At 40.1% G+C, this 22,025-nt stretch overlaps 3 protein-coding genes across 3 annotated transcripts; 2 read left to right on the top strand and 1 right to left on the bottom strand.

Moving 5' to 3' along the window:
• Positions 1–200: 200 nt before the first annotated feature.
• Positions 201–5,881, top strand: rexo4 (REX4 homolog, 3'-5' exonuclease). Its single transcript, XM_053649254.1, has 8 exons — positions 201–1,251; positions 2,357–2,640; positions 3,501–3,665; positions 4,171–4,364; positions 4,493–4,581; positions 4,671–4,745; positions 4,838–4,912; positions 5,132–5,881. Exons 1-8 carry the CDS (start codon positions 1,060–1,062, stop codon positions 5,297–5,299), a joined length of 1,242 nt encoding a protein of 413 aa, XP_053505229.1. The 5' UTR covers positions 201–1,059; the 3' UTR covers positions 5,300–5,881.
• Positions 5,882–7,616: 1,735 nt separating this feature from the next.
• Positions 7,617–11,498, bottom strand: cacfd1 (calcium channel flower domain containing 1). Its single transcript, XM_053649255.1, has 5 exons — positions 10,863–11,498; positions 9,205–9,277; positions 8,899–9,024; positions 8,309–8,416; positions 7,617–7,991 (listed from the first exon to the last, which is right to left on the bottom strand). The coding sequence occupies exons 1-5, from the start codon at positions 10,972–10,974 to the stop codon at positions 7,901–7,903; spliced, it is 510 nt and encodes a 169-aa protein (XP_053505230.1). The 5' UTR covers positions 10,975–11,498; the 3' UTR covers positions 7,617–7,900.
• A 2,054-nt stretch (positions 11,499–13,552) lies between these two features.
• dck (deoxycytidine kinase) lies at positions 13,553–20,557 on the top strand. The gene is made up of 7 exons (XM_053649579.1): positions 13,553–14,018; positions 14,717–14,832; positions 16,893–17,086; positions 17,704–17,851; positions 18,237–18,352; positions 18,988–19,087; positions 19,353–20,557. Exons 1-7 carry the CDS (start codon positions 13,928–13,930, stop codon positions 19,377–19,379), a joined length of 792 nt encoding a protein of 263 aa, XP_053505554.1. The 5' UTR covers positions 13,553–13,927; the 3' UTR covers positions 19,380–20,557.
• The last annotated feature ends 1,468 nt before the right edge of the window (positions 20,558–22,025 follow it).

The following is a 22,025-nucleotide window of genomic DNA, read 5'->3' on the forward strand; positions in this document are numbered from 1 at the left end:
GTTTTGCACAGATTTATCTTTTTTTAACAAAAAAAAGTATTTCATGATTTTCTCCAAAACTTTGGGTTCAGAATGAGTTATATTGCTGAAAGCTCGAGCAACCTTTAAGTCTGAACCTCTTGGCAGACACACTCAGGTTTTTCCCAAAATTATCCAGACACTTTGTGGAATTCATGACGCTCTCAATCTTTAGACAGGCAGACGATAGACACTGGGCCCAAAGCATTAATGATCTACCACCAGATTTTACAGTGGATACCAGGTGCTTTCTGCACTCACCTTTTAGACAAACATTCTGTTCAGGTACTTTAATGTATGGGTTGTTCTCAGGAAGGACTAGTGCAATGTGGCGCCTAATAGCTGGCGTTTAATAAATAGAAAATACAAAAAATTCAATTCAGGATTAAATAAATACAAAAATCCAGACAAGCCTTAATGTTCTTCAGGGTTAGCAGGGGTTTCACCTCGCAGGAAACACGGGCTAAGGATCTGAGAGTCTTGGACAAGGGCCAGATTGTGATGACGGTCTTCACTTGTGTGTTCTATCTAAACCAAACTGTGTTCAATTAGATGTCTATATGAAATATTAAAAACCAAATACAGAAATATCTATAGAAGGTGCTGGGTAAACATCTTAGTCCAACCAATCAACATGTGAATTAAATTTGTATTATTGTATTTTAACAACAATATAAATACTAACAACTAAAATAACATTAATTAACCTGCAAAATCCATCCGGAACTGTTTGTTTCCCAGAACGGACTGTTGTAAGTGTTACACACACACACCGGAAATACTGACAGCATGGTGGTTCTCTTCTGAGGAGGCGGTCAATTATACGTAACTTATTACGATTTCAGTCACTGTAATCATATATTTTTTTAACTAGCCGAGGCATTCATTTAAATATATCTGTTATCGGTCATCGGATATTCACAGAAAATAAAAACCCTCGACTTAGACGATGAATGTTGGTGTTAACTGTGCAGTTTGGTTTTGCTAGATTCAGTGAAATTGAGTGTTGATTTTTTTTTCCATTCTGATCCGCTGTTAGAAATGTCTAAAGTAAAGCTAAAGCAACCCGTTAAGACTGTTAGTGCAGAAACAAACAAGAAAACTGAACGCGATAAGAGAAACGCCAGAGCCGGCAAGAAAGGAAAACACATGGTGCCGGAAGCGAAGAAACACGTATTTCTTCCTCCCAGAGACGCTGCAGAGTTTTCGGAGAACTGGAAAAGACTTCTTATGGTGAGTAGTTGTCAGTAGTTGTCACTGGTTGGGAGTAGTTGTCAGTAGTTGGGAGTAGTTGTCAGTAGTTGGGAGTAGTTGTCACTGGTTGGGAGTAGTTGTCAGTAGTTGTCACTGGTTGGGAGTAGTTGTCAGTAGTTGGGAGTAGTTGTCAGTAGTTGGGAGTAGTTGTCACTGGTTGGGAGTAGTTGTCAGTAGTTGTCACTGGTTGGGAGTAGTTGTCACTGGTTGGGAGTAGTTGTCAGTAGTTGGGAGTAGTTGTCACTGGTTGGGAGTAGTTGTCAGTAGTTGGGAGTAGTTGTCAGTAGTTGGGAGTGGTTGTCGGTGGTTGGGAGTAGTTGTCGGTGGTTGGGAGTAGTTGTCAGTAGTTGGGAGTAGTTGTCAGTAGTTGGGAGTAGTTGTCGGTGGTTGGGAGTAGTTGTCGGTGGTTGGGAGTAGTTGTCGGTAGTTGGGAGTAGTTGTCGGTAGTTGGGAGTAGTTGTCACTGGTTGGGAGTAGTTGTCAGTAGTTGGGAGTAGTTGTCACTGGTTGGGAGTAGTTGTCACTGGTTGGGAGTAGTTGTCAGTAGTTGGGAGTAGTTGTCACTGGTTGGGAGTAGTTGTCACTGGTTGGGAGTAGTTGTCAGTAGTTGGGAGTAGTTGTCACTGGTTGGGAGTAGTTGTCAGTAGTTGGGAGTAGTTGTCACTGGTTGGGAGTAGTTGTCAGTAGTTGGGAGTAGTTGTCACTGGTTGGGAGTAGTTGTCGGTTGTTGGGAGTGGTTGTCAGTAGTTGGGAGTAGTTGTCAGTAGTTGGGAGTAGTTGTCAGTAGTTGGGAGTGGTTGTCGGTTGTTGGGAGTGGTTGTCAGTAGTTGGGAGTGGTTGTCAGTAGTTGGGAGTAGTTGTCAGTAGTTGGGAGTAGTTGTCAGTAGTTGGGAGTAGTTGTCACTGGTTGGGAGTAGTTGTCAGTAGTTGGGAGTAGTTGTCACTGGTTGGGAGTAGTTGTCAGTAGTTGGGAGTAGTTGTCGGTTGTTGGGAGTGGTTGTCAGTAGTTGTCAGTAGTTGGGAGTGGTTGTCAGTGGTTGGGAGTAGTAGTATGTGTTGTGTAATTTAATGGTGTTTGTTGCAGGTTCTCAACTCAAAGGAAGCTTCAAAGAATTCAAAGAAGCTTCAGTCATTACCAGTGAAAGAATCCCACAAAGCTGCTCAGAGCAGCAACGAAGACGCAGATAAAACCACACATAAAGACTTAAACAAACGGCAAGGATCCAAAGGGGCTGGAACGGAACAAAATGGCAGTAATCCTAAACGGCACAAAACTGAGAAGAGGAAAATGAATTGTTCTGAGGGAGGACAAAAGAAACCGACAGACAAAAGGAAGAAAGTTGAAGAGGTGGAAAAGAAACTAACGGAGTATGTATACATGCATTGAATCGAAATAGAAGAGCTCTAGAGGGCGGTTAGAGAGCGCCTCTCTGATGCTAGTATTTTCCGGAACTATTATTTTAACTATTACTATTATTGTCCATCTGTTTTTGACCTGTTATGTGGTTAAATGATTTAAGCCGTGATGAATTAATGTTTGCCGTTTACTTAGTTGTTCTGTGTTTTTTCTTTATATAATGCAGAATTACATAAAGTCATTCAGTTCTAGAACCCACATACAGTGCATCCGGAAAGTATTCACAGCGCTTCACTTTCTCCACATTTTGTGATGTTACAGTCTTATTCCAAAATGGATCCAATTCATTATTTTCCTCAAAACTCTACAAACACTACCCCATAATGACACACTGTGTGTCTTTCATGTTCATCATTCCCATTTCATCTCTAATATAATATGTTTGACAGCTTAAATAACGTTTACTTTATCGATGTCCTAATATTTATGGACCTGATTGTATATGGTAATATTCGAGGTTAGGTGCATACACTACCAGTCAAAAGTCTGGAGACACTTGACTGAAATGTTTCTCATGATCTTAAAAATCTTTTGGTCTGATTTATTAGTGAGACATTAATCAGCACATCTGTGAGCTTGTACCTGAGCAGTCTGCGGTCTGCACTATTTATTTATTTATTTATTTATTTGTTTGTTTGTTTGTTTGTTTATTTATTTATAACTGTATGTGCCGACTTAACATTGAAACTTAACATTGGTACTTCAGTACAACACTGCCGGCTTTGCGTGGAGGATTCTGGGTAATTTGCTGAGCCAAGCTGTGCTGCACATCTGATGGAAAACTGCTCATATACTCTGTTTTTCTCTTAAGGGCAGATATCTGGTTTGACGACATCGACCCTGATGATATTGAGGCTGCTGTGGGCTCGGAGCCGGCTGACATTGTGAGGAAGAGGACTGGTGTGACTAAAACAGATGCCAAAATTACAGAGAGCAGCACGGAACAGTTGCTGGTCAAGGGGAGCACTTGCGATGGGTACATAAGAAACCTGTTTTTCCTGCCGAGAACATAGAACTCTAGAGAGGAGTTCCATTAGCTTGTCTTCTGCTATGTCTTGTTGCTAGAAGACAAGCTAATAGACTACAGCATCTGTGGTACACAAGCAGTCTTAACTATTTACATAATGCAGCTACAGCAGCGTGCTAGGAGCCGTGTCCCACACCGCAGCCTACTGGGATATCCACGGTGGCAAAAGATGTGGTGTTTGTGGGTATTTGGATGTAGCCTGTGACTATTTGTGATGACTTTTTTTGATCGTATTGTTCTTCTTTAAAACATTTTTGTACACAAAAACAGGTGCTGATAATAGGACAATAACGAGCATTTTGTGTTTTGTGGTAAATGTGATGGGAAATTCCAGAACACCAGAGCATTATTGGAAAATACCTTGTGTTCTGGTATTTATAGCCATGTTTCTCTAATTAAATATCTTCTAGTTATGTTTCTTTTTTTCTTCCTTGCTGCTTAACATGATTGACAGATTGACACGTGCTGTTGCTATGGATTGTGAGATGGTAGGGGTGGGGCCTGGAGGAGAGGAGAACATGTTGGCCCGCGTCTCCATCGTCAACTACTTTGGCAAGTGTGTTTATGACAAATATGTTAAACCAACAGAGAAAGTCACCGACTACAGGACGGCTGTGAGCGGCATTCGGCCTGCTGACATTGAACACGGTGAGCAAAAGAAATGACCTTTTTAGCATCAAAAAGTACTAAGCAATGGCCTTAATTTTATCATCACCCGGATGGCCAAAGATATTGTGTTTATAATTGGTATTCAGTTCCTAGTGTATGTTTCACAGGGGAGAACTTCAAAATAGTACAACAGGAAGTGGCTGAGATTCTGGACGGCCGAATATTAGTGGGACACGCCATCCATAATGACCTGAAGGTGCCGTACACCGTTGAGTTCAGGCTGAATGTGTAGTGTATATAAGTGTAAGCCATTGTAAGATCTGCTTATTCTTTTGTCTTGTATAGATTTTGTTACTGGATCACCCAAAAAGAAATACGAGAGACACTCAGAAGTACAAACCGTTTAAGAAGATAGTAAAGGTAGTTTTCTAAACATTCTTCAAATAGAGGCTTTATTGAGCATCTTATAGATGTAAATGCTGAAAATGTCTCTCCCTATCTCGCATGCACAGAGTGGACGTCCGGCGCTGAAGGTTTTGTGTCGGGAGATTCTGAATGTGAAAGTACAGCAGGGAGAGCACTCGTCTGTATGTTCCTCTTCAGTTCTGTTAAATTACATACCTACTGTCTGTGTTACAGGGGTGCACGTGTTTCTGTGGCACTACCCAAACCCAAATGTCTTCACTGTATAGCACAAACAGAATCGGCCATGCTTTTGGACGGGACTGTATACTTTTTAACTTTGGTACCAACAATATGCTTTGTGTGTGTGTGTGTGTGTGTGTGTGTGCATGTATATATTCTAGGTCCAGGATGCTCAGGCCACCATGCGTTTGTACACACTGGTGAAAAAGAAGTGGGAGGCAGATCTTAAAGCCAGCAGGGTTCAGACCACCAGCCAGAAAAGCCCTCGCAAACCCAGAGCTAAAGCTGACTCGAGAAACGCTCAAATGCCCAACGCACACAGGAGGTGAAGAATGAACCGGAGCTGAAACTGAAACACACACCCACACAGTAATGACAGAAGAGTTCCAGGTGACGAGTGTTTCCATCACATTACATCCAGCAGTAAATCACTCCTTCAGTAGTTCTCTCAGTCTTATCATTAGCAATGTCTGGCGTGGCATCTCTAATTTTGGGGTCAGTTTATAATAATTCATTGACACACATCAGCTCTTTACTTCATAGGTGACTGCCAGTGAATAATGCATCAATCACACTCGCTGCATTCCTCCAGTGCAGCACTTTGGAAATGTTCCATGTATATATGTGTACGTACACATGTATTTGTATTTCAGACACGGTGTCTAACAGTTTGTTTTATTCTTCAGAGTCATTTTGAATGCACACTATTAAAAGACGTCTAAAAGAGAGCCGCATATACGAGTGAGTTTATATTAGTATAGGTGGAGAGGTCACAGAAAACATTCTTTTCAGATTTCTACTGAAATTTTAGATGTGGAGGAATTTATATCCTGAATTTATTTATTTCTGTAAAGCTGCTTTGTGACAATGTCCGTTGTTAAAATCCCTATACGAATAAAAATGCAATTGAATTGAAGTAGTAGTGATTTCATAAAGAACAAACCTGTTGGGGGGGAAATCTACCTACGGTGTATTACTCGTACAGTTGTAGGGTTAATCCGTGCTGCTGTGAATGTGGATACAGCTCCACTGCTAATCTTCAGCTGCACTCCTGCTGATGTAACCACGGCCTTAATCGAGAGCAGTGATATTAATATTAGGTCAGCACCTGTGTCATTTTTTTTCTTCAATTGGGATGTCTCGGTGTTAAATTTTCTCTTATACCAGCTTACACTGTTGCATCTTACATGCATGTTGTGTCCTGTTTCTTCACTGAGACTTCCAGCAGTCAGGTAAGAAAGCTTGAACTTTACCTTCGGTCAGTGTTTCGTTCCTAAAAAAGGCTAACATTAATTAGTTTAACATTCCAACCTAATGTAGCATTTAGCTTATTCTGCTGAAACATGAACTGATGACATTCCGTGATGGTTTCGTCATTCTGCCTTGTTCTACACTGTTCGTATAAAAGAGTTAACAGCTGTACACCAGGGTTAGGAATATGTGATCTAACTAATAATCTTCACACCCTGCATCCATATTTCTCAAATGCCTAGCAAAAAATAATGCATACATACATACTTGTAAAGTTTTAGTCTGAAGTTGATATTTTTAACACTCAAGTTTATGGATTTTATTTTAAATAAATGAAAAAAATGGTATTGAACATTTGGGCCAAAAAAAAAATCCAATTAATTGATTAATTAAAAAATAATAATCAGCTGATTAATCGATTATGAAATTAAAAAAATCTATGAAATGATCGATTATATAATGGTTAGTTGCAGCCCTAATGACTAACCACTTGAATGTGTTGTGCCTTTATCTACCCAATGTCAAAATCACAGTTTCACCAGTTCCATTTAAACACCACAATGAGCAACATGATCACTGCCTTCTGTCTGGTTGGTGACACACATACACACACACCTGCAAACACAGAATACACTTCCATCTTCCATATTAAACATGCAGCCAGGTCGATCTTGATGGCATCCTTAATCTACCACAAGCTTTCATTGGCAGACAAAGTAAATTCAGATATTCCCATAATCCCAGATTATTTATTAACAACATCCTGGAGAAATCGCTGTTCTAGTCACAGTTTTCAGAATTCAGGTGAATAAAATCCCACTCAGCACAACTCCCATTAGTCAGTAACATGCATTCTGGATCTCTGTGCGTGAGGTTAGTTCAGTGTCTGAATCAGGAATTTCAAATAAATGAAACTTCACTGCACAACAGCCAATCATGAGCAGAGCAGAAAACGAATTCAAACACCAAAATATATATACAGTACTGTGCAAACGTCTTAGGCACCCTCTTTGTTTGTTTGGTTTTTTTTGTTTTTTTAAGTACAAACTTGATGGATTTTTATTTGATGACTTTTACATTATTATCGATACAAAAACATGTTCAATTTCCAAACATTAGTTTTATAGCACAAAATGAAACGTTACAGAAAAACGTTCGTGTGTCATTAAAGAAAGCAGCGTATTACGTAAGAGAACACTTTTCAGACAAAAAAAAACACAATGAAGGCTGCTGGGTTCTGCTGCAAAAATAAGAAGAAAACGCGACAGTCAAAGTCTCCAGAAGAACCGTGACTGGTTCCACAAGATGAAGAAGAAATCGTTCAGCTCATTTCCCTAGAAAACTGTAGAAAGTGTACCTGAGACTTTTTTTTTTTTTTTTTTTTTTTTTTTTTATAAAGTAAAGGGTCATCAAACTAAATTGTGATTTTGTTTAATTTGTTCCGGTTTATTACTGCACTTTAAAGTACCTTTTTATTATTATTGAAGGTATCTTTCTTTGCATGTGCCGAAGACTTTTGCACAGTACCGTACATAAACACGGCCTGTTGTAATAAAAAGTAATAAATCTAGGATAAATAAAACCACAACACGAGTTGTTGAAGAATCTCCCAGACACAGAGATGGAGAGACGGATGGAAGAGGTAGAAGAACGAGCGGTAACGGAAGAAGGGAGAGGAGTCACAGAGTCGAGCCGTCTGTCGTGCCTGTAAGTTTTTCTTCGTCGCCTTGTTTCTGGTGCTGCAGCCGAGCGTAGCTAACTGCATCCCCCCTGGACACAAGAAAAGGGAGACAGGGACACGGAAAAAGACAGAGACATACATATTGGGGGTGAGTATGTGAGTGAGTCAGTGTATTAGAGAGGTATAAGTCCAGAGTCAGTCAAAATAATATCTTTTGACGAGAAATTATGATGAATTGTGAAAAATTTGTGAAAAAGCATCAGATGTTTTAAGTCGGTCAGGAGACAAAAACAGGCAGGAAATATGTGAATATTTACACATACACATTGCACATCCACAGCAGAATATAGTGCAGGACTATTGTATTGGTAATGTACACATTCTGGTATATAAAGGAAATTCTCACTTCTTTCCGAGGGAAGCGAGTCCATAAAGCACTCCCGTAGCAAAGGCAACAGCGTTCCCAAACAGAGTGGTGATGCTCAGACTGAGGAACACCGGGAACAGTGCCATCCTGATAGACAACCAGAGGTATAATTAATCCTTCATCTCATTTTCTTCCAGACTCTTTCCAAAATTAATGACACTTTGAAATGTCTTACTGTCAAAGTGACATCACTGGGACAATATTTGACTCATCTATAGATTAGCTGCATTTTCCACAATCCAGATCTATGCAAGTGACTAAAGCAGGTGTCTTCAATCTTAAAGGACAGACATGGCTACAGGTTTTCATCCCACCCAAATGGGAGACACCTTTTGGACTGAATTAAAAATGGCATATCTTTCCAAATGTTTTCTTTTATCCACTGTGATTATGTTTTTGTAGGATAGCATTTATAAACAGTGACTTATGGGTCATAAGTTTAAGTTTTTGTGGGATCGTATCCACCACAAATGCAATAAGCAACCCAGCTAAGGCCTGTGTAGCATGACCATAATAAACTCTCTCTTTCTTCCATCCCTACTTCATCCCTTCCTCTGACCCACACTGACCCACAGTAAAGCACTGCTTTTTGCCAGGGTCGCATCCTGTCCGCTCGGTCTGCTACGACATTCGCAAACTCCACAAACTGACAGCAGAATGGGACTTCACAGATGAACAACACACACGCCGTCAACCTGCAAATACACAAGCAGTGTGTCCATAAACATACACAGAGCATTCCCCTGAAAGAGTGAAGTTTGCAGAGCATGGCTCTTAACCTGCTAAATGCCACATACACACAGAATAAAGTAAGCGTGTGTGTGTGTGTGTGTGTGTGTGTGTGTGTGTTTGGGGGGGGGGGGTTACACACTCACACCATCCAGACTCCTGCGGCGATATTTAAGGGGTTCACAGTCACACAGTTCCAAACACCCATCGCAGCACAGGCTAGAGAGAGAGAGAGAGAGAGAGAGAGAGAGAGAGAGAGAGAGAGAGAGAGAGAATGTCATTCAATGAGCATTAAATCCACAATACATTAAATAAAAATTTGTTCTACCAGTAATTCCTTTTCTTTTACCAGTAGTCCCACTATCCGAGTCAGAAAAAACCCCACTCCACACACTGATCTTATATCAGTCCCTCTAGGATTTTGTGATTTTGCAATTTTTAGAAATGTTCACAACATCAAAAACACTTTGCGAGAGATTGCAATTTTTCAAAATTACCACAGATTTCCTACAGATTTGGACCAAGACACGCCGTGTGACGTCATCACAACGCGCATTCAGCCAACGTCTTCTTTGATTCACACGCGTCAAACGTGAGTACAGCGAAAACGTCTCATTTACCAACGAACATCAGTGCGAAAGACCGTGCAAACAGTTTCAAACAATCGCAATTCGCCAATTCCAGTAGCTTTCTGCAAAAAAAAACCCTCCGCAGATTGCATAACAAATTATGAAAAAAGACACAAGAAAATCAAGCGTTTGGCTGCAAAAATCACAAAAAAAACTCAGAGAAATCCTGTTTAGACTGATATATTTTTACTAAAACACTAAGCAATCAGCATTAGGCTGAAGTGAACTGAGAGCTATTCATGCAGGCCAATGCCACACACACACACACACACACACTACCCCTCTGTGTCTTTGCTGAATAAAAGAATGCTGTTAAAATGTCCACAGCCCGCCTCAATTTTGTATGGGGTATGTGTGTGTGTGTGTGTGTATATATATAATGGGAGTGTGTGTGTGTATATAATGGGAGTGTGTAAGTGTATATAATGGGAGTGTGTGAGTAAGCTACTTTTATGCTAGTTTTAGAATACATTTTGGACCCTGCTGTAATGTCCTGAATTGGATTCTTCCAGACACACAGGGAGATTTTGTTTTCATCTGATGCATCTAATGCAAGTGAAATTCCTTATGAAGCAATTTTGCAGGATAAGTACAGGGAAGGAACTGGTGGAGAAGACTAGGCTACCCCAAGTTGAACAGCTGAGATTTCAGGTTGATTGGGCATTTTTGGTGCTTTTATTATTTTTTTTACCAGTTGTAGGTGGGGAATTACAAGTCGAAACTTTGCCTAATTGCAGTATACCAGTTCCTTCCCAAATCAACATGGCCGCGCACACAGCGGACAGTGTAAAGTACTCCTTCTCTACTTTTAAATTACATAAAAAAATTTCATGAAGTTTTCATGGAATACGTTTAGATATGCAAACAATCATGATAATTTGGAGGATATGTACATTAGTGTATGAGGTCTTCTGGTGACTTCATATCTACTTTCCCCTTGAAAAGAGTTGGTAACGCTGTCTGTACAACAGATGTTATGGCTAACTGATTCTATCAGAGGTTGGGAAATTGTGTACATTTGTAAAATTGTCCATTTTGGCTGCAATTTTTAAGGTTTAACGTTAAGCAGCATTTCTCGGCTTTGGGAGTAGCTGTTCGTCCAGGTAAAATACAGGTGTAGTGGATGTGTGTGTGTGTGTGAGAGAGAGAGAGACAGAGAGAGCGTTTTTACTTACAGACTCCGCCCAGTACAGCAGCAGTCTTGCACACCCACCGGTACCACCAGGACATGCCGTCCCCATCGGCGGCGGTGTTTTTGTTCGGCGCGGTCGCTTCCTCCGAGCTCATTTTACCCCGTGTATAAATGATTCAGTCGGGATCTGTTACAGATCCACCGGGAACACAAACCGCTGCTGACGTCAGCACTTTATTATTCAGCCACGACGACAAGCCCGGCTCCGTTCTCCGATCTGTTGTTTCTTTTAAAGCTGCAGTCGTTATTAACAGTCCTGACACAGCAACTGACCCGTGTTCAGCTGACGCAAGCCACGAACAAGAACAAATATTTATCCGACGTGTAGATCAGATCCTAGATCGCCGAGAATGATCACAGACGCGGGTATTTAAATATCTGCGGCTTATGGCTTGATCCTGGTCCTGAGCAGAACACACAACAATCTAACCGGTTCCGATCCAAACAAACCTCACCGAGCTCACACCGAGTGCTGCCGGTTCCGGTTTTCTCCAAGCTCGTCTACCGCCCCGGTAGTTTCCCCAGGTCACTCTCCTCTCTGCGTCAACAATAGATTTAATTTTACAGATGAGGTTTAGAAGCCTATTGTCTCTGTGACTTGTCCCGGAGGTTCCCTCGCCTGCGGGGGTTTGTGGGCGGAGCCAAACTAAAGCGTCACTTTGGAGAGTGGCACATTCAAGGCCGTCAAAATTCCTCGTGACTGCGCAGGTATTTAAAGCTGCAGTATGGAACTCTTTTTGGTTAAAAAGTAACTAACATCAGTTACTGAGAAAGTACATAAAACATCAGTGTTCCGAACTGTCTGCCTTCCGTATCCCGATTCACAACAGCAAGCTTATAATAATGATTTATAATGTGAGCTGTCGGGTCAATTTGACATCGGATCAGTTTGACATCATTCATCTGTGCGTGGTTACGTCACGTCCGTAAACAGAAATTGCATTGTGTGTGTGGGTGCTGAGGATGGTGGAGTGTTTGTAGCTTGGTCTTTTAAATTCAGTTGCTTAGAATTTAAACCTGTCACCTAGATCAGGGGTTCCCAAACTGTTCCAGGGCAAGGCCCCCCAAATGGCATTAACATTTGACCGAGGCCCCCCTTTTGCAAGATGTCTTTAAAACACATTAAAAATACAGACTTCTGAATATATCCCCCTTTTTTATTAATAATTACACCTTACATCTTTACATTACATTACATTAGGAATTGATTGTGTGTGTGTGTGTGTGTGTGTGTGTGTGTGTGTAAAAGTGTGTGTGTGGTTGTCTGAGGGTGAGAATTTATTTTTTACACCAAATTGTTGAGGCCCCCGGGCGCCCCCTGGCGGCCCCCACTTTGAAAACCACTGATCTAGATGACTGCTTTAAATCTGGATAGTTCTAAACAGCAATCATCTCCTGTCAAAACCAAGACACCTGGAACTGCAGAGGACCTGCAGTCAAAAAGGGAACACGACAGAGCTTGTGCCAAAATGAGAATAAATATTGACGTGGCTTTTGAGAGGTGGTGACAACTCGGAGATCAGAAGGGATCGAAGACTGGCGCAGACATGGCTTTTTTCCTGCTGAACAGGTTCATTTCAGTGGCTCAATAGGTAGCTAGCTAACATTAGCACAACTGTTCACTTGATTCAGCCGGGTATCACGTTTCCTGTGTTTTTGTTTTTGTTTTGTTTTGCTATGGTCAGTGTGGTACAGTGCACTTATTTTCTGCCAGTTAGTAATTCACCTCTACTCCAAGAAAACCGTATCTGCCTCCACCTCTGTTTTCAAGTATTGGAGCTAATATACAACCCATGCAGAGGAGCATTACCGAAGCACAACCCATGTAAAAATATATATACAACTCCACAAGTAACTTACAATTTTATGTTTCAAACAGAGATTGCAATAGAAAGGCAAAGTTCAGTAATGCAGCTTTAAAACAGGGTTTATTCCACACACTAACCTTGAATTAGCCATCTGTCAAAGACTGTGGTGCACTTCCGGTTCACATATTATATACCGATATATAAAGTAGTGCGCTAAGAATACATTTATTTGAATTAATTATAGTAAATAGTTATTAGAGAGAGAGAGAGAGAGAGAGAGACTGTATATGTGTGAATTACCTGCATCTCTGTGTGTTTCAACTAATAATGAAGCTGTATGTTACTCTGTTTACAGTTGTTTATAGGCAGTGCATTAATGGTGATTAAACTGACCAGAACTACCTTCCAGCCAATCAGCATCGAGTATTCAGACAGACCATGGTGTGTGTGTGTGTGTGTGCGTGTGTATGTATGTATATGTGTGTGTATGTATGTACGTGTGTATATATATGTATGTGTGTGTGTGTGTGTGTGTGTGCGTGTGTATGTATGTATATGTGTGTGTGTGTATGTATGTACGTGTGTATATATATATGTATGTATGTATGTGTGTGTGTGTGTGTGTGTGTGCGTGTGTATGTATGTATATGTGTGTGTGTGTGTGTATGTATGTACGTGTGTATATATATATATATGTATGTATGTATGTGTGTGTGTGTGTGTGTGTGCGTGTGTATGTATGTATATGTGTGTGCGTGTGTATGTATGTACGTGTGTATATATATATATATATATATGTATGTATGTATGTGTGTGTATATATATATATATATGTATGTATGTATGTATGTATGTATGTGTGTGTGTGTGTATATATATATATGTGGCTGTTGGAATGGGTATTTTACAAAAACCAGTGACTGATGTTTGTCTTACAGTAATAAATGCTGTGTATTGTCAAGAATCTTCTCCCGAACTGCTTCTTTTGTCACAACGCACCGTCCACGATGTTTGACCAATCAGAGTGCTCACTACCCGCTGGTTGAATTTGCCAACCAATGAGAACCATATTGTAGACCAATAGAAGCCTTGCTCTTCCGCCATTGGATGTCTGTTATTTCCGCACACTGCAGCTCCTTTTCTTCAACAAAGCGCCAAAATTCAAGCGCGCTCACACGTTTCCGGTGTTTATTTACTTTGACATTACAGACACATAAGACACATAAAGGGAGCGATTAAAATGTCTCGTACTCCTAAAAGAGCTTGTTCCAGTGCTCTGAACGACAGCCTGGAGAAGAGATTAAAGCGGGTTTCTGTTGAGGGAAACATCGGTGAGTAGAACCGGAGAAGCAGCCTGGTATAAATATATACATCAATAAATATATCATTTAATAATATCTGTATAATGTTGATGTTTAGTGACGGCTTATTTCTGTGAAAGTATAATATAGGAGATAAATGTGTGTGGCAAATAGAAAATAGATCATTATGTTTAGCTTAAACATTATTTAACCAAGACCTTTTAGATTTCTCAACAGTAGTTTTCCAGCCCAAGATTAAATATTACATATATGATAAATGTTTGTGTGTCAGTAAAGAAAGCAGTGTATTATACAGGAGTCCACTTTTCAGAAAGAAAAAAAAAACACATAATGAAGGTTTCTGGGTTTTCCCTCAAAAACAAGACACAAATGAGACAGTCCAAGTGTCCAGAAGAACTGAGTCTGGTTCTGCAAGATGCTCAGCTCATTTCCACCAAATATTTACCTTGTTTTATTTACTGCTTTTGTAGTAAATATAGAAACATTTAATTTCACTATTTCTGAAGGCATGTTTTCTCTACAGCATTTCTTTGCATGTGTCCAAGACTTTTACACAAGCACTCTTTTCATTTTTTATTTCCAGGAAGAATTTGTACTTTAATGTTCTTCCGAATCCTCAGTGGGTTATGTGTGAGTTGTGTGAGTTAATCGTTTAAGAACATGGTAACGTGCTGGTTTGCGGTTCTTTTGATATTTTTTGTCCTTAGCGGCGGGGAAGTCCACGTTTGTCCGCCTGCTGGAGCAGCATGATAAAGAGTGGGAGGTAGTACCCGAGCCCATCGCTAGGTGGTGCAATGTACAAACTCAACATGGAGAATTTGAGGTAATGATGTTTTTAAAAATAAATAAAAATAATCCAAAAATTATTTAGGTTGTGTGCACGTGCTGACGGTTATCTTGAACCAGGTGTTCTAACAACACCACACCAGTAAGTATTTAAGCTGAACTCAGGCGTGAACCTGTCACAGGCATGTTGAATAATCTATGGGGTTAGAATCATTGTGCATTACAAATCTGAATGTAAAGGCAAGAATCTGATTTTATTATCATTTTAAAAGTTTTTTAAGTTGTTGTTTGGAATTTGTATTATACCATCTGAATTTTGAAACTTGAAGCGCAGTCTGAAACTGATTTTCACGGCGTGTGCAATTCAAAATGAAGCACGCTTATAATTCTGTTTCTTAAAAAAACCCACACACATTCGGTCTGTTTTATTAAAGCGCACCTATTATGGTTTTGAAACGCACCTAATTTGGTTGTAAAGGTCTCCATTCTCTAACATGGGAATAGGTGGAGCTAAATATTATACTGCAGACAGCCACTAGAGGGCCTCAGAGACATTTTGGCTTCAATATTGACTCCCTGTTAGGACATCCACTCATGTTTATAGTCATTCATCGCTTAATTTGTAAATCTGCAGGTCCCAGAACACTAAGAGCGTAGTGATTCAGCAAGTCGGGAGGAAGGTCCCGGTCCCCGAACTTACAGACATGTAAAAGTGCTTCTAGAATCTCGTGCGGCTAACGATATTCAAGGCCGATAGCGGAGTTTCCGTTAGCCGTTAAATACTGGTTTTCGACCATTAAAAATTCAAAATGTCTGATAAAAAATGGTCAGACACAATGTCTGGTAAAAATATTAACAGGAAGCAGACATGCATTAAACAAAGGATGTTCGCAATTGCACACCTAAATAAGGTCTCTGTCTGCGCAAATACTTTTTCTCACATGCTTCTCCTGTAACTGTACTGGATTGTTTTCTTGTGTCCCCATTTTATCCGGGCTTGGGACCAGCACTGAGAGTGTGCTTGTGCAACCCCAGTGTCTGATTGGACATGGGTTAGTATATATATTAAATGATTTAACTTTTTTTACTAAACACATACATGGATGAATGAACTGTAACTTATAAAGAAACATGGTCGGTTTCATCCTTGTATTATTTAAAGGAAACAATGTGTCCAAACAGATGCACACTGTTGCACACCAGGATTTTGCAGCAAGTATATGAATGAGGTTGTGATGAATTTGGTGCGTGTTCTGATGGCTTGGAGTATACAGTGTTGACGGAAGTCTGCACATCACTGTGTGGAATGGACTTGAATGGAATAGGCTACTCTGAGCAACTGCTGTTCATGTTCTGCAAATGTCCTCCCAGCAACAGCTGTGACATGCAATAATACACCGTACACCCCACATACCCCACACACCCCCTGTGAGTCAGCAGATGGTAGAGTCAAAAACTAACTGTACACCAGAGTTCTACCGCACCCAGAGACATTTTTACTGCAACTCAGTCCTGTGTCCGCTTAAGAAGTAGCATTGTATCATGACTCACAGAAAGAGTTTAGAAATCAAATTTACCCAAATGTTCCGTTTACCTTAAATGGAGCCAAATCAGCTGAACATGTTTGGAGTCAAAAATGAGCTTCATTTAGAATTTAGATGACAAACGGCATGACTGCGTTTAAAATAAATAGAAAACTGGTGCAGATCCATTTTTGCCAAGAATTTAAAGTTGTTTGGGGGAGCAATTTATGATTTAATATAGGAAACATTTTCGGTTAAAGATGGTTCAGTTTGTTCCTATTGAAATGAGAGATGCGTAACATCAACTCTGATAACAGGAGGAAAAGCAGAAAAGTATGTGATGGGTTTTTAGGAAAGTACTTTACCAGAGCATTGGTTCTTTACAAATGCCTTTTGCCTAAATAATAAGAGTTGAATAACAAAATTTTTTGAAAACCGGGGACAAAATGGAGAAAGAAATAATTAATCAGGCCACTTTAAAATGCTGCATGTTCAGAATAGTGCTCCTATATGATGTGTGTGTGTGTGTGTGTGTGTGTGTGTGTGTGTGTGTGTGTGTGTGTGTGTGTGTCAGGAGCTGACCACATCCCAAAAGAGTGGGGGGAACGTATTGCAGATGATGTATGAGAAACCGGAACGCTGGGCGTACACATTCCAGAGTTATGCGTGCATGAGCCGTGTGCGCGCCCAAATCAACTCCGCCAGCGGCAACCTGCACCACGCGGAGAACCCAGTGCAGTTCTTCGAGAGATCTGTCTACAGTGACAGGTGTGTGTGTGTGTGTGTGTGTGTGTTGATAAATATTGTTCAGTAGTACATTACTAATATAAATAAGTGATGTATAACTGATATGAATATACAGTTTTAGCCCTGAAATTGAACTTTATAATGAAGAACTTGTTCGTTTATTCCAATCCTGTCAATGCCTTATATATTTCATACAAATGCACCGTTCAGGCAGACAGTGTGAGTGTTTTATGGAGTTGATTTTTATGGCAAACGTTTCAAATAAAATAATAAAACCCACAAGCAAAATATTCATGATACATTTATACATTTATAACAAATGATTTTGCAAATCCATATAATGAGAATCGAATCAAAATGAATTTTTCAAAAATATTACTTCTGATTCATTTTGCTTTATTTTCCCGTTTATTCTAGTTTTTTGTTTTTTGCTTCTGGAATCACTGCTGCTTATTTTTCACATATTTTTCAGTAGTGTTCAGTATGGGATTTGACTGACTGATAGATTAAGTATTTCAGATGTATGGAATACACGCAGTGTTTTTGACTGTGTTCTGGGGATTTTTTAAGGGTCTGATCTGTACTGGATCCTACTGGATTTCAGTGTGTTTAAGTCTGAGTCTCTTTCTGTCCTGCAGGTACATCTTTGCAGCCAATCTGTATGAGAGTGAGTGTTTAAATGAGACGGAGTGGGCCATTTATCAGGACTGGCACGGTTGGCTGCATAAACATTTCGGCCAGCACATCGAGCTGGATGGCATCATTTACCTGCGGGCCAAACCAGAGGTACACACCTTGACTCAAATTACGATTCATATATAAAATATAAACTTTATATTTATGCCTTAAATGTGTGAAAAGTTGAGAAATGTTTTTAAGCTCAATTTTCCTTAAAAAGTTGCAAGAAGCAACAAAATGGACCATACAAATAATTACCTGTGAAATATATATATATATATATTTTACAGTTTTATATGCTTTTATATCAAATTGCTCTGAATTTGCTTGTGTTTAATAAGGCTTTAGGATAATATGACTACAACATCTGAAAAAGACAAGACCAGTGACAGCACTAGTTAGAAAATAAAGAATCTTATTTATTTATTTATTGAGTGAGTGAGTGAGTAATTCTGGTAACGTGTGTGTGTGTGCATCTGTGTATGATGCTTAGAGGTGTTTGGAGAGGTTGCATGTGAGAGGCAGAGAGGAGGAGCAAGGGATTCCGCTGGAGTATCTGGAGAAACTCCATTACAAGCACGAGTGCTGGCTTCAGCACAGGACCCTGAGGTACACACACACACACACACACACACACACACACACACTCTGTATACTCATGGACGACAGTCTAAGGATCTCAAGGTCATGAGAACTGTCCTGTTTTGGTGAGCCTGTGCCCACTGCAGCCTCAGGGTTTCTGTTCTTGGCTGACAGGAGTGGAACCTGACGTGGTCTTCTGCTGTTGTAGCTCATTCACCTCAAGGTTTGATGTGCTGTGAATATTGAGATGCTTTTCTGCTCACCACTACAGAGTGGGTATCTGAGTCACTGTAGCCTTTCTGTCACCCAGTCTGGCCATTCTCTGTTGACCTCTCTCATCAACAACGCATTTCCATCCTCAGAGCCGCTGCTCACTGGATGCTTCTCTTTATTGCACCATTCTGAGTAAACTCTACAGACTGTTGTGCATCAGAATCCCAGGAGATCAGCAGTTATAGAAATACTCAAACCAGCCTGTCTATCAGGAACAATCATGCCAGGGTCAAAATCACTGAGATTTTGTTGCATGGATGGGTGAACAAGGCTGGAGGTTCCCTGTAGGTTCCATTCAAATGTTATGTTTATACTTATGTATGTATTTTACTTATGTGTATATTGTGTGTGTGTGTGTGTGTGTGTGTGTGTGTGTGTGTGTTGTGCAGTATGGACTTTGACTATCTTTGTGAGGTTCCCGTTCTCACCCTGGATGTCAACGATGACTTTAAAGGCGATAAATTCAAATGTGCTGACATGATTGAAAAGGTAGCAACTTTTCTCCTGTCTTTCCCTCTCTCTCATACTCATGTTTATGTACACACACACACACGCACACATGCACACAAAGTGAATGTGGCATTCTGTCAGATGAAGAGCGTATTTAGGTGGCTAAATGTATTTAAAACGATTTCATTCACATAAACATTTTTATGTATACACACAACTGTGTTCTTCCTGTCTTTCACATTAGATAAGAGTACTGAACATGTAAATGTTGTAGACTACAATGTTTTCCCTTTTCTTTTCCCAGGTGAAAGACTTTCTCAGCACTCTATGACCTGGAAGTGTTTGTGTGTGTGTGTGTGTGTGTGTGTGTGTGTGTGTGTGTGTGTGTGTGTGTGTGTGTATATATATATATATATGTGTATGTGTGTGTGTTGTCACGATACCAAAAATCTAGTAGTCGGTACCGATACCACCAAAAGTACACGATACTCGATACCAAAGTCGATACCACGGTGTGGTTTAAAAATAAAATAAAAAACTCTCCTGGAGGAAGGACATCCTCCTCTGACTGATCCTGGCAAAAAGAGAGAGTGAGAGGGGGATATTTTTGTTATCAAACACTGTCTGACAATGAGTGGAGGCTACAGTGGAGGTGCACTCCTAAACGCGCACACACACACACACACACATAAACATATACACACACACACACCCCTTATACTCTGAATGCAAGCATTAGTTTAAATTCACTGATATGGTGGCAGGACAGAAAGATTTATTGAAAGCATGAATGTGTGAATAATTATGAGTGACATGAGGCTACATGTATCTGACAGGCCCCGGGCTGAATGGAGATGCATGGTGGCCATTAGGAGGTAGTTTATAACACTGCAATGTGTTAGCATCATTAAAAAATAACTCTCTCACAAACATTACATGGAGCATAGCGTTAGCTGGTTTCACGCCACAATGCAGCTGCCTCAAACAAACATAATACAGGACCGTCTTTCAGGTGCTTCACCAAATTCCAGGTGTTTCCTCGCTTTGTTTGAGATGAACGATAGCGTCGGTTACACACCGGCTTCAGAGCATCAATTATATGTTTGTCGTCATCCGCCCCGAATGTGAAGTATTTCCATATTTAACTCATACCACATTTCCTCTCAACCTAGTCACGGCGGCACTAAACTTCTGTAGTTTTCCCCCGTGTGCTTGTAGGTGTTCTTCTTCACCACTTGTGGCCCGACTAAAACACTTGCATGTATTTGCTGCCCCCTTCAGGTCCGGAATAATTGCAACCTTGGTACCCTCGCTACCATAAGTACCCATGCTACTGCAGAAAAACAAATACCGTCACGTTTTAACAATGTTGGTACCGGAGTATCGGTTCTCGTGACATCCCTAGCGTGTGTGAGAGAGTGGGCATGTGTGCTGGAATGTGGAATATTTAATATACATGTTCTGCCATTTTGTGTTCATAATTTTTAAATAAAACTATTTAAATCAAAAGGAAGAGGATTGAATTTTGTCATTGTTGCACTGGTGCTTTTTGTCTGCGATCGTCTCCATAACTGTGCTGAAGAATGAAGTTTTGAGCTGTACCAGGAAGCCTTTGAGTGCGAGTTTATCATTAGTTGTGTATACACATGTGCTGCACTCTTAAAGGTACAGTTGTTTTTATTCCATCATTATGAAAAGTGGACAATGAACAAAAATTCACCAGTAAAGCCTTATTAATTATTTTTTTTCGTGTTAAAGGCGTGTCTGCCAGAACGACGGGATAACTTCCACTATAGCAGTGAATTCTGGGACTTAGAGCTGACTGTAATGTTAGCCTCTTTAGTCTGATCTCAGCACTGGATGTAAATTATACTGGCAGGTGGCAGGTGCCTTTTGTGTGTATTAAATGATTATCCGCTTGCTAACATCACCCCACTGTGTCTGGCTACCAGTTTGACAAATTGGCTAGAAAATAAAAATATTTATAAAAAGGATATTGCAAGCTCTGCAAGAAGGAAATGTATGGCTTTATGTATAGTGTGATATGTATATGTGTCGAGTCAAACAGCCCACAGAGGTGTAACTTCTGAGCATTAAAATAATGCTATTTACATTGCAACCAGTGAGGGAAAAAAAACAGACACTCTTTAATAAATATAACTTTAATAAAGACAAAAATTGAAAGACACTAACACAGGATCACAGGATGATGATAAATATCACGCTTTTGGATTAAAATACAAGTCATTAGAATGCAAAACGGTGAACGGCTCATTTAAAACAGCTCGTTAACTGCTGTCGATATGGTTTCTGTTTGAATATCATCGCTACCTTCCACACGACCATCATTCAGTAAAATAAGCATTTAATATGAGGTTATGTTTCTATTTTATTCATTTAAATTCAACAAACTTGGCGTACACACTGAACAGGTCTCCTCCTGCGTGTTCGTGCGGTTCCGTGCGGTTCCGTGCTCCCCCAATCATTTCCAGCGTGTTTATCACCCGCACTCACGTGATACCAAAATCACATTACATCACTGAAGAATTCATGAACTACAGTCGCCACACGTCATGCGTCTCTTTAATTACAGCTGTTGTGACAATACGCTGTTAACAACTGTAATTTTGTTTTGGACCCATAATGCATTGCAAACTACTAGTGTAGAAACTACTGCAATTTGTTACAGTGTAGTTCATATTCTTTACATCTTCAGACAAGAATCGCCTCTGTATTTCTACAAAATGGTGTAAAATATGCATCATCTTGTACCATAATAAAGTTACATCTGCATGCAAAAATTCTTTTTTTCAAAATAAGTAATTCAATCTAGTAACTGTAGCACTCACATTTGTGTGCCTACAGACTGACCCAAATGATCTATTTAGATAATCACTTTTGCACTGTAAGAGCTGACATTAATTTAAGAAGTAATGGACAACCTGATGACCGGTACCAAAAGTGGGTTGCCTCTGCA

Source organism: Ictalurus furcatus, chromosome 18 (assembly GCF_023375685.1).
Source record: "Ictalurus furcatus strain D&B chromosome 18, Billie_1.0, whole genome shotgun sequence".
NCBI lineage: Eukaryota > Metazoa > Chordata > Actinopteri > Siluriformes > Ictaluridae > Ictalurus > Ictalurus furcatus.

Excerpts from the sequence above, each read along its gene's own strand:
- rexo4 (XM_053649254.1), top strand. The coding sequence starts at position 1,060 with ATGTCTAAAGTAAAGCTAAAGCAACCCGTTAAGACTGTTAGTGCAGAA. Across the intron at positions 1,252-2,356 it reads ACTGGAAAAGACTTCTTATG|GTTCTCAACTCAAAGGAAGC; the intron begins GTGAGTAGTTGT and ends TGTTTGTTGCAG. Across the intron at positions 4,582-4,670 it reads CCATCCATAATGACCTGAAG|ATTTTGTTACTGGATCACCC; the intron begins GTGCCGTACACC and ends TGTCTTGTATAG.
- cacfd1 (XM_053649255.1), bottom strand. The coding sequence starts at position 10,974 with ATGAGCTCGGAGGAAGCGACCGCGCCGAACAAAAACACCGCCGCCGAT. Across the intron at positions 9,278-10,862 it reads TGCTGTACTGGGCGGAGTCT|CCTGTGCTGCGATGGGTGTT; the intron begins GTAAGTAAAAAC and ends CTCTCTCTCTAG. Across the intron at positions 9,025-9,204 it reads GCCGCAGGAGTCTGGATGGT|GTTGACGGCGTGTGTGTTGT; the intron begins GTGAGTGTGTAA and ends GTGTATTTGCAG.
- dck (XM_053649579.1), top strand. The coding sequence starts at position 13,928 with ATGTCTCGTACTCCTAAAAGAGCTTGTTCCAGTGCTCTGAACGACAGC. Across the intron at positions 14,019-14,716 it reads TTCTGTTGAGGGAAACATCG|CGGCGGGGAAGTCCACGTTT; the intron begins GTGAGTAGAACC and ends TTTTGTCCTTAG. Across the intron at positions 17,852-18,236 it reads ACCTGCGGGCCAAACCAGAG|AGGTGTTTGGAGAGGTTGCA; the intron begins GTACACACCTTG and ends TATGATGCTTAG.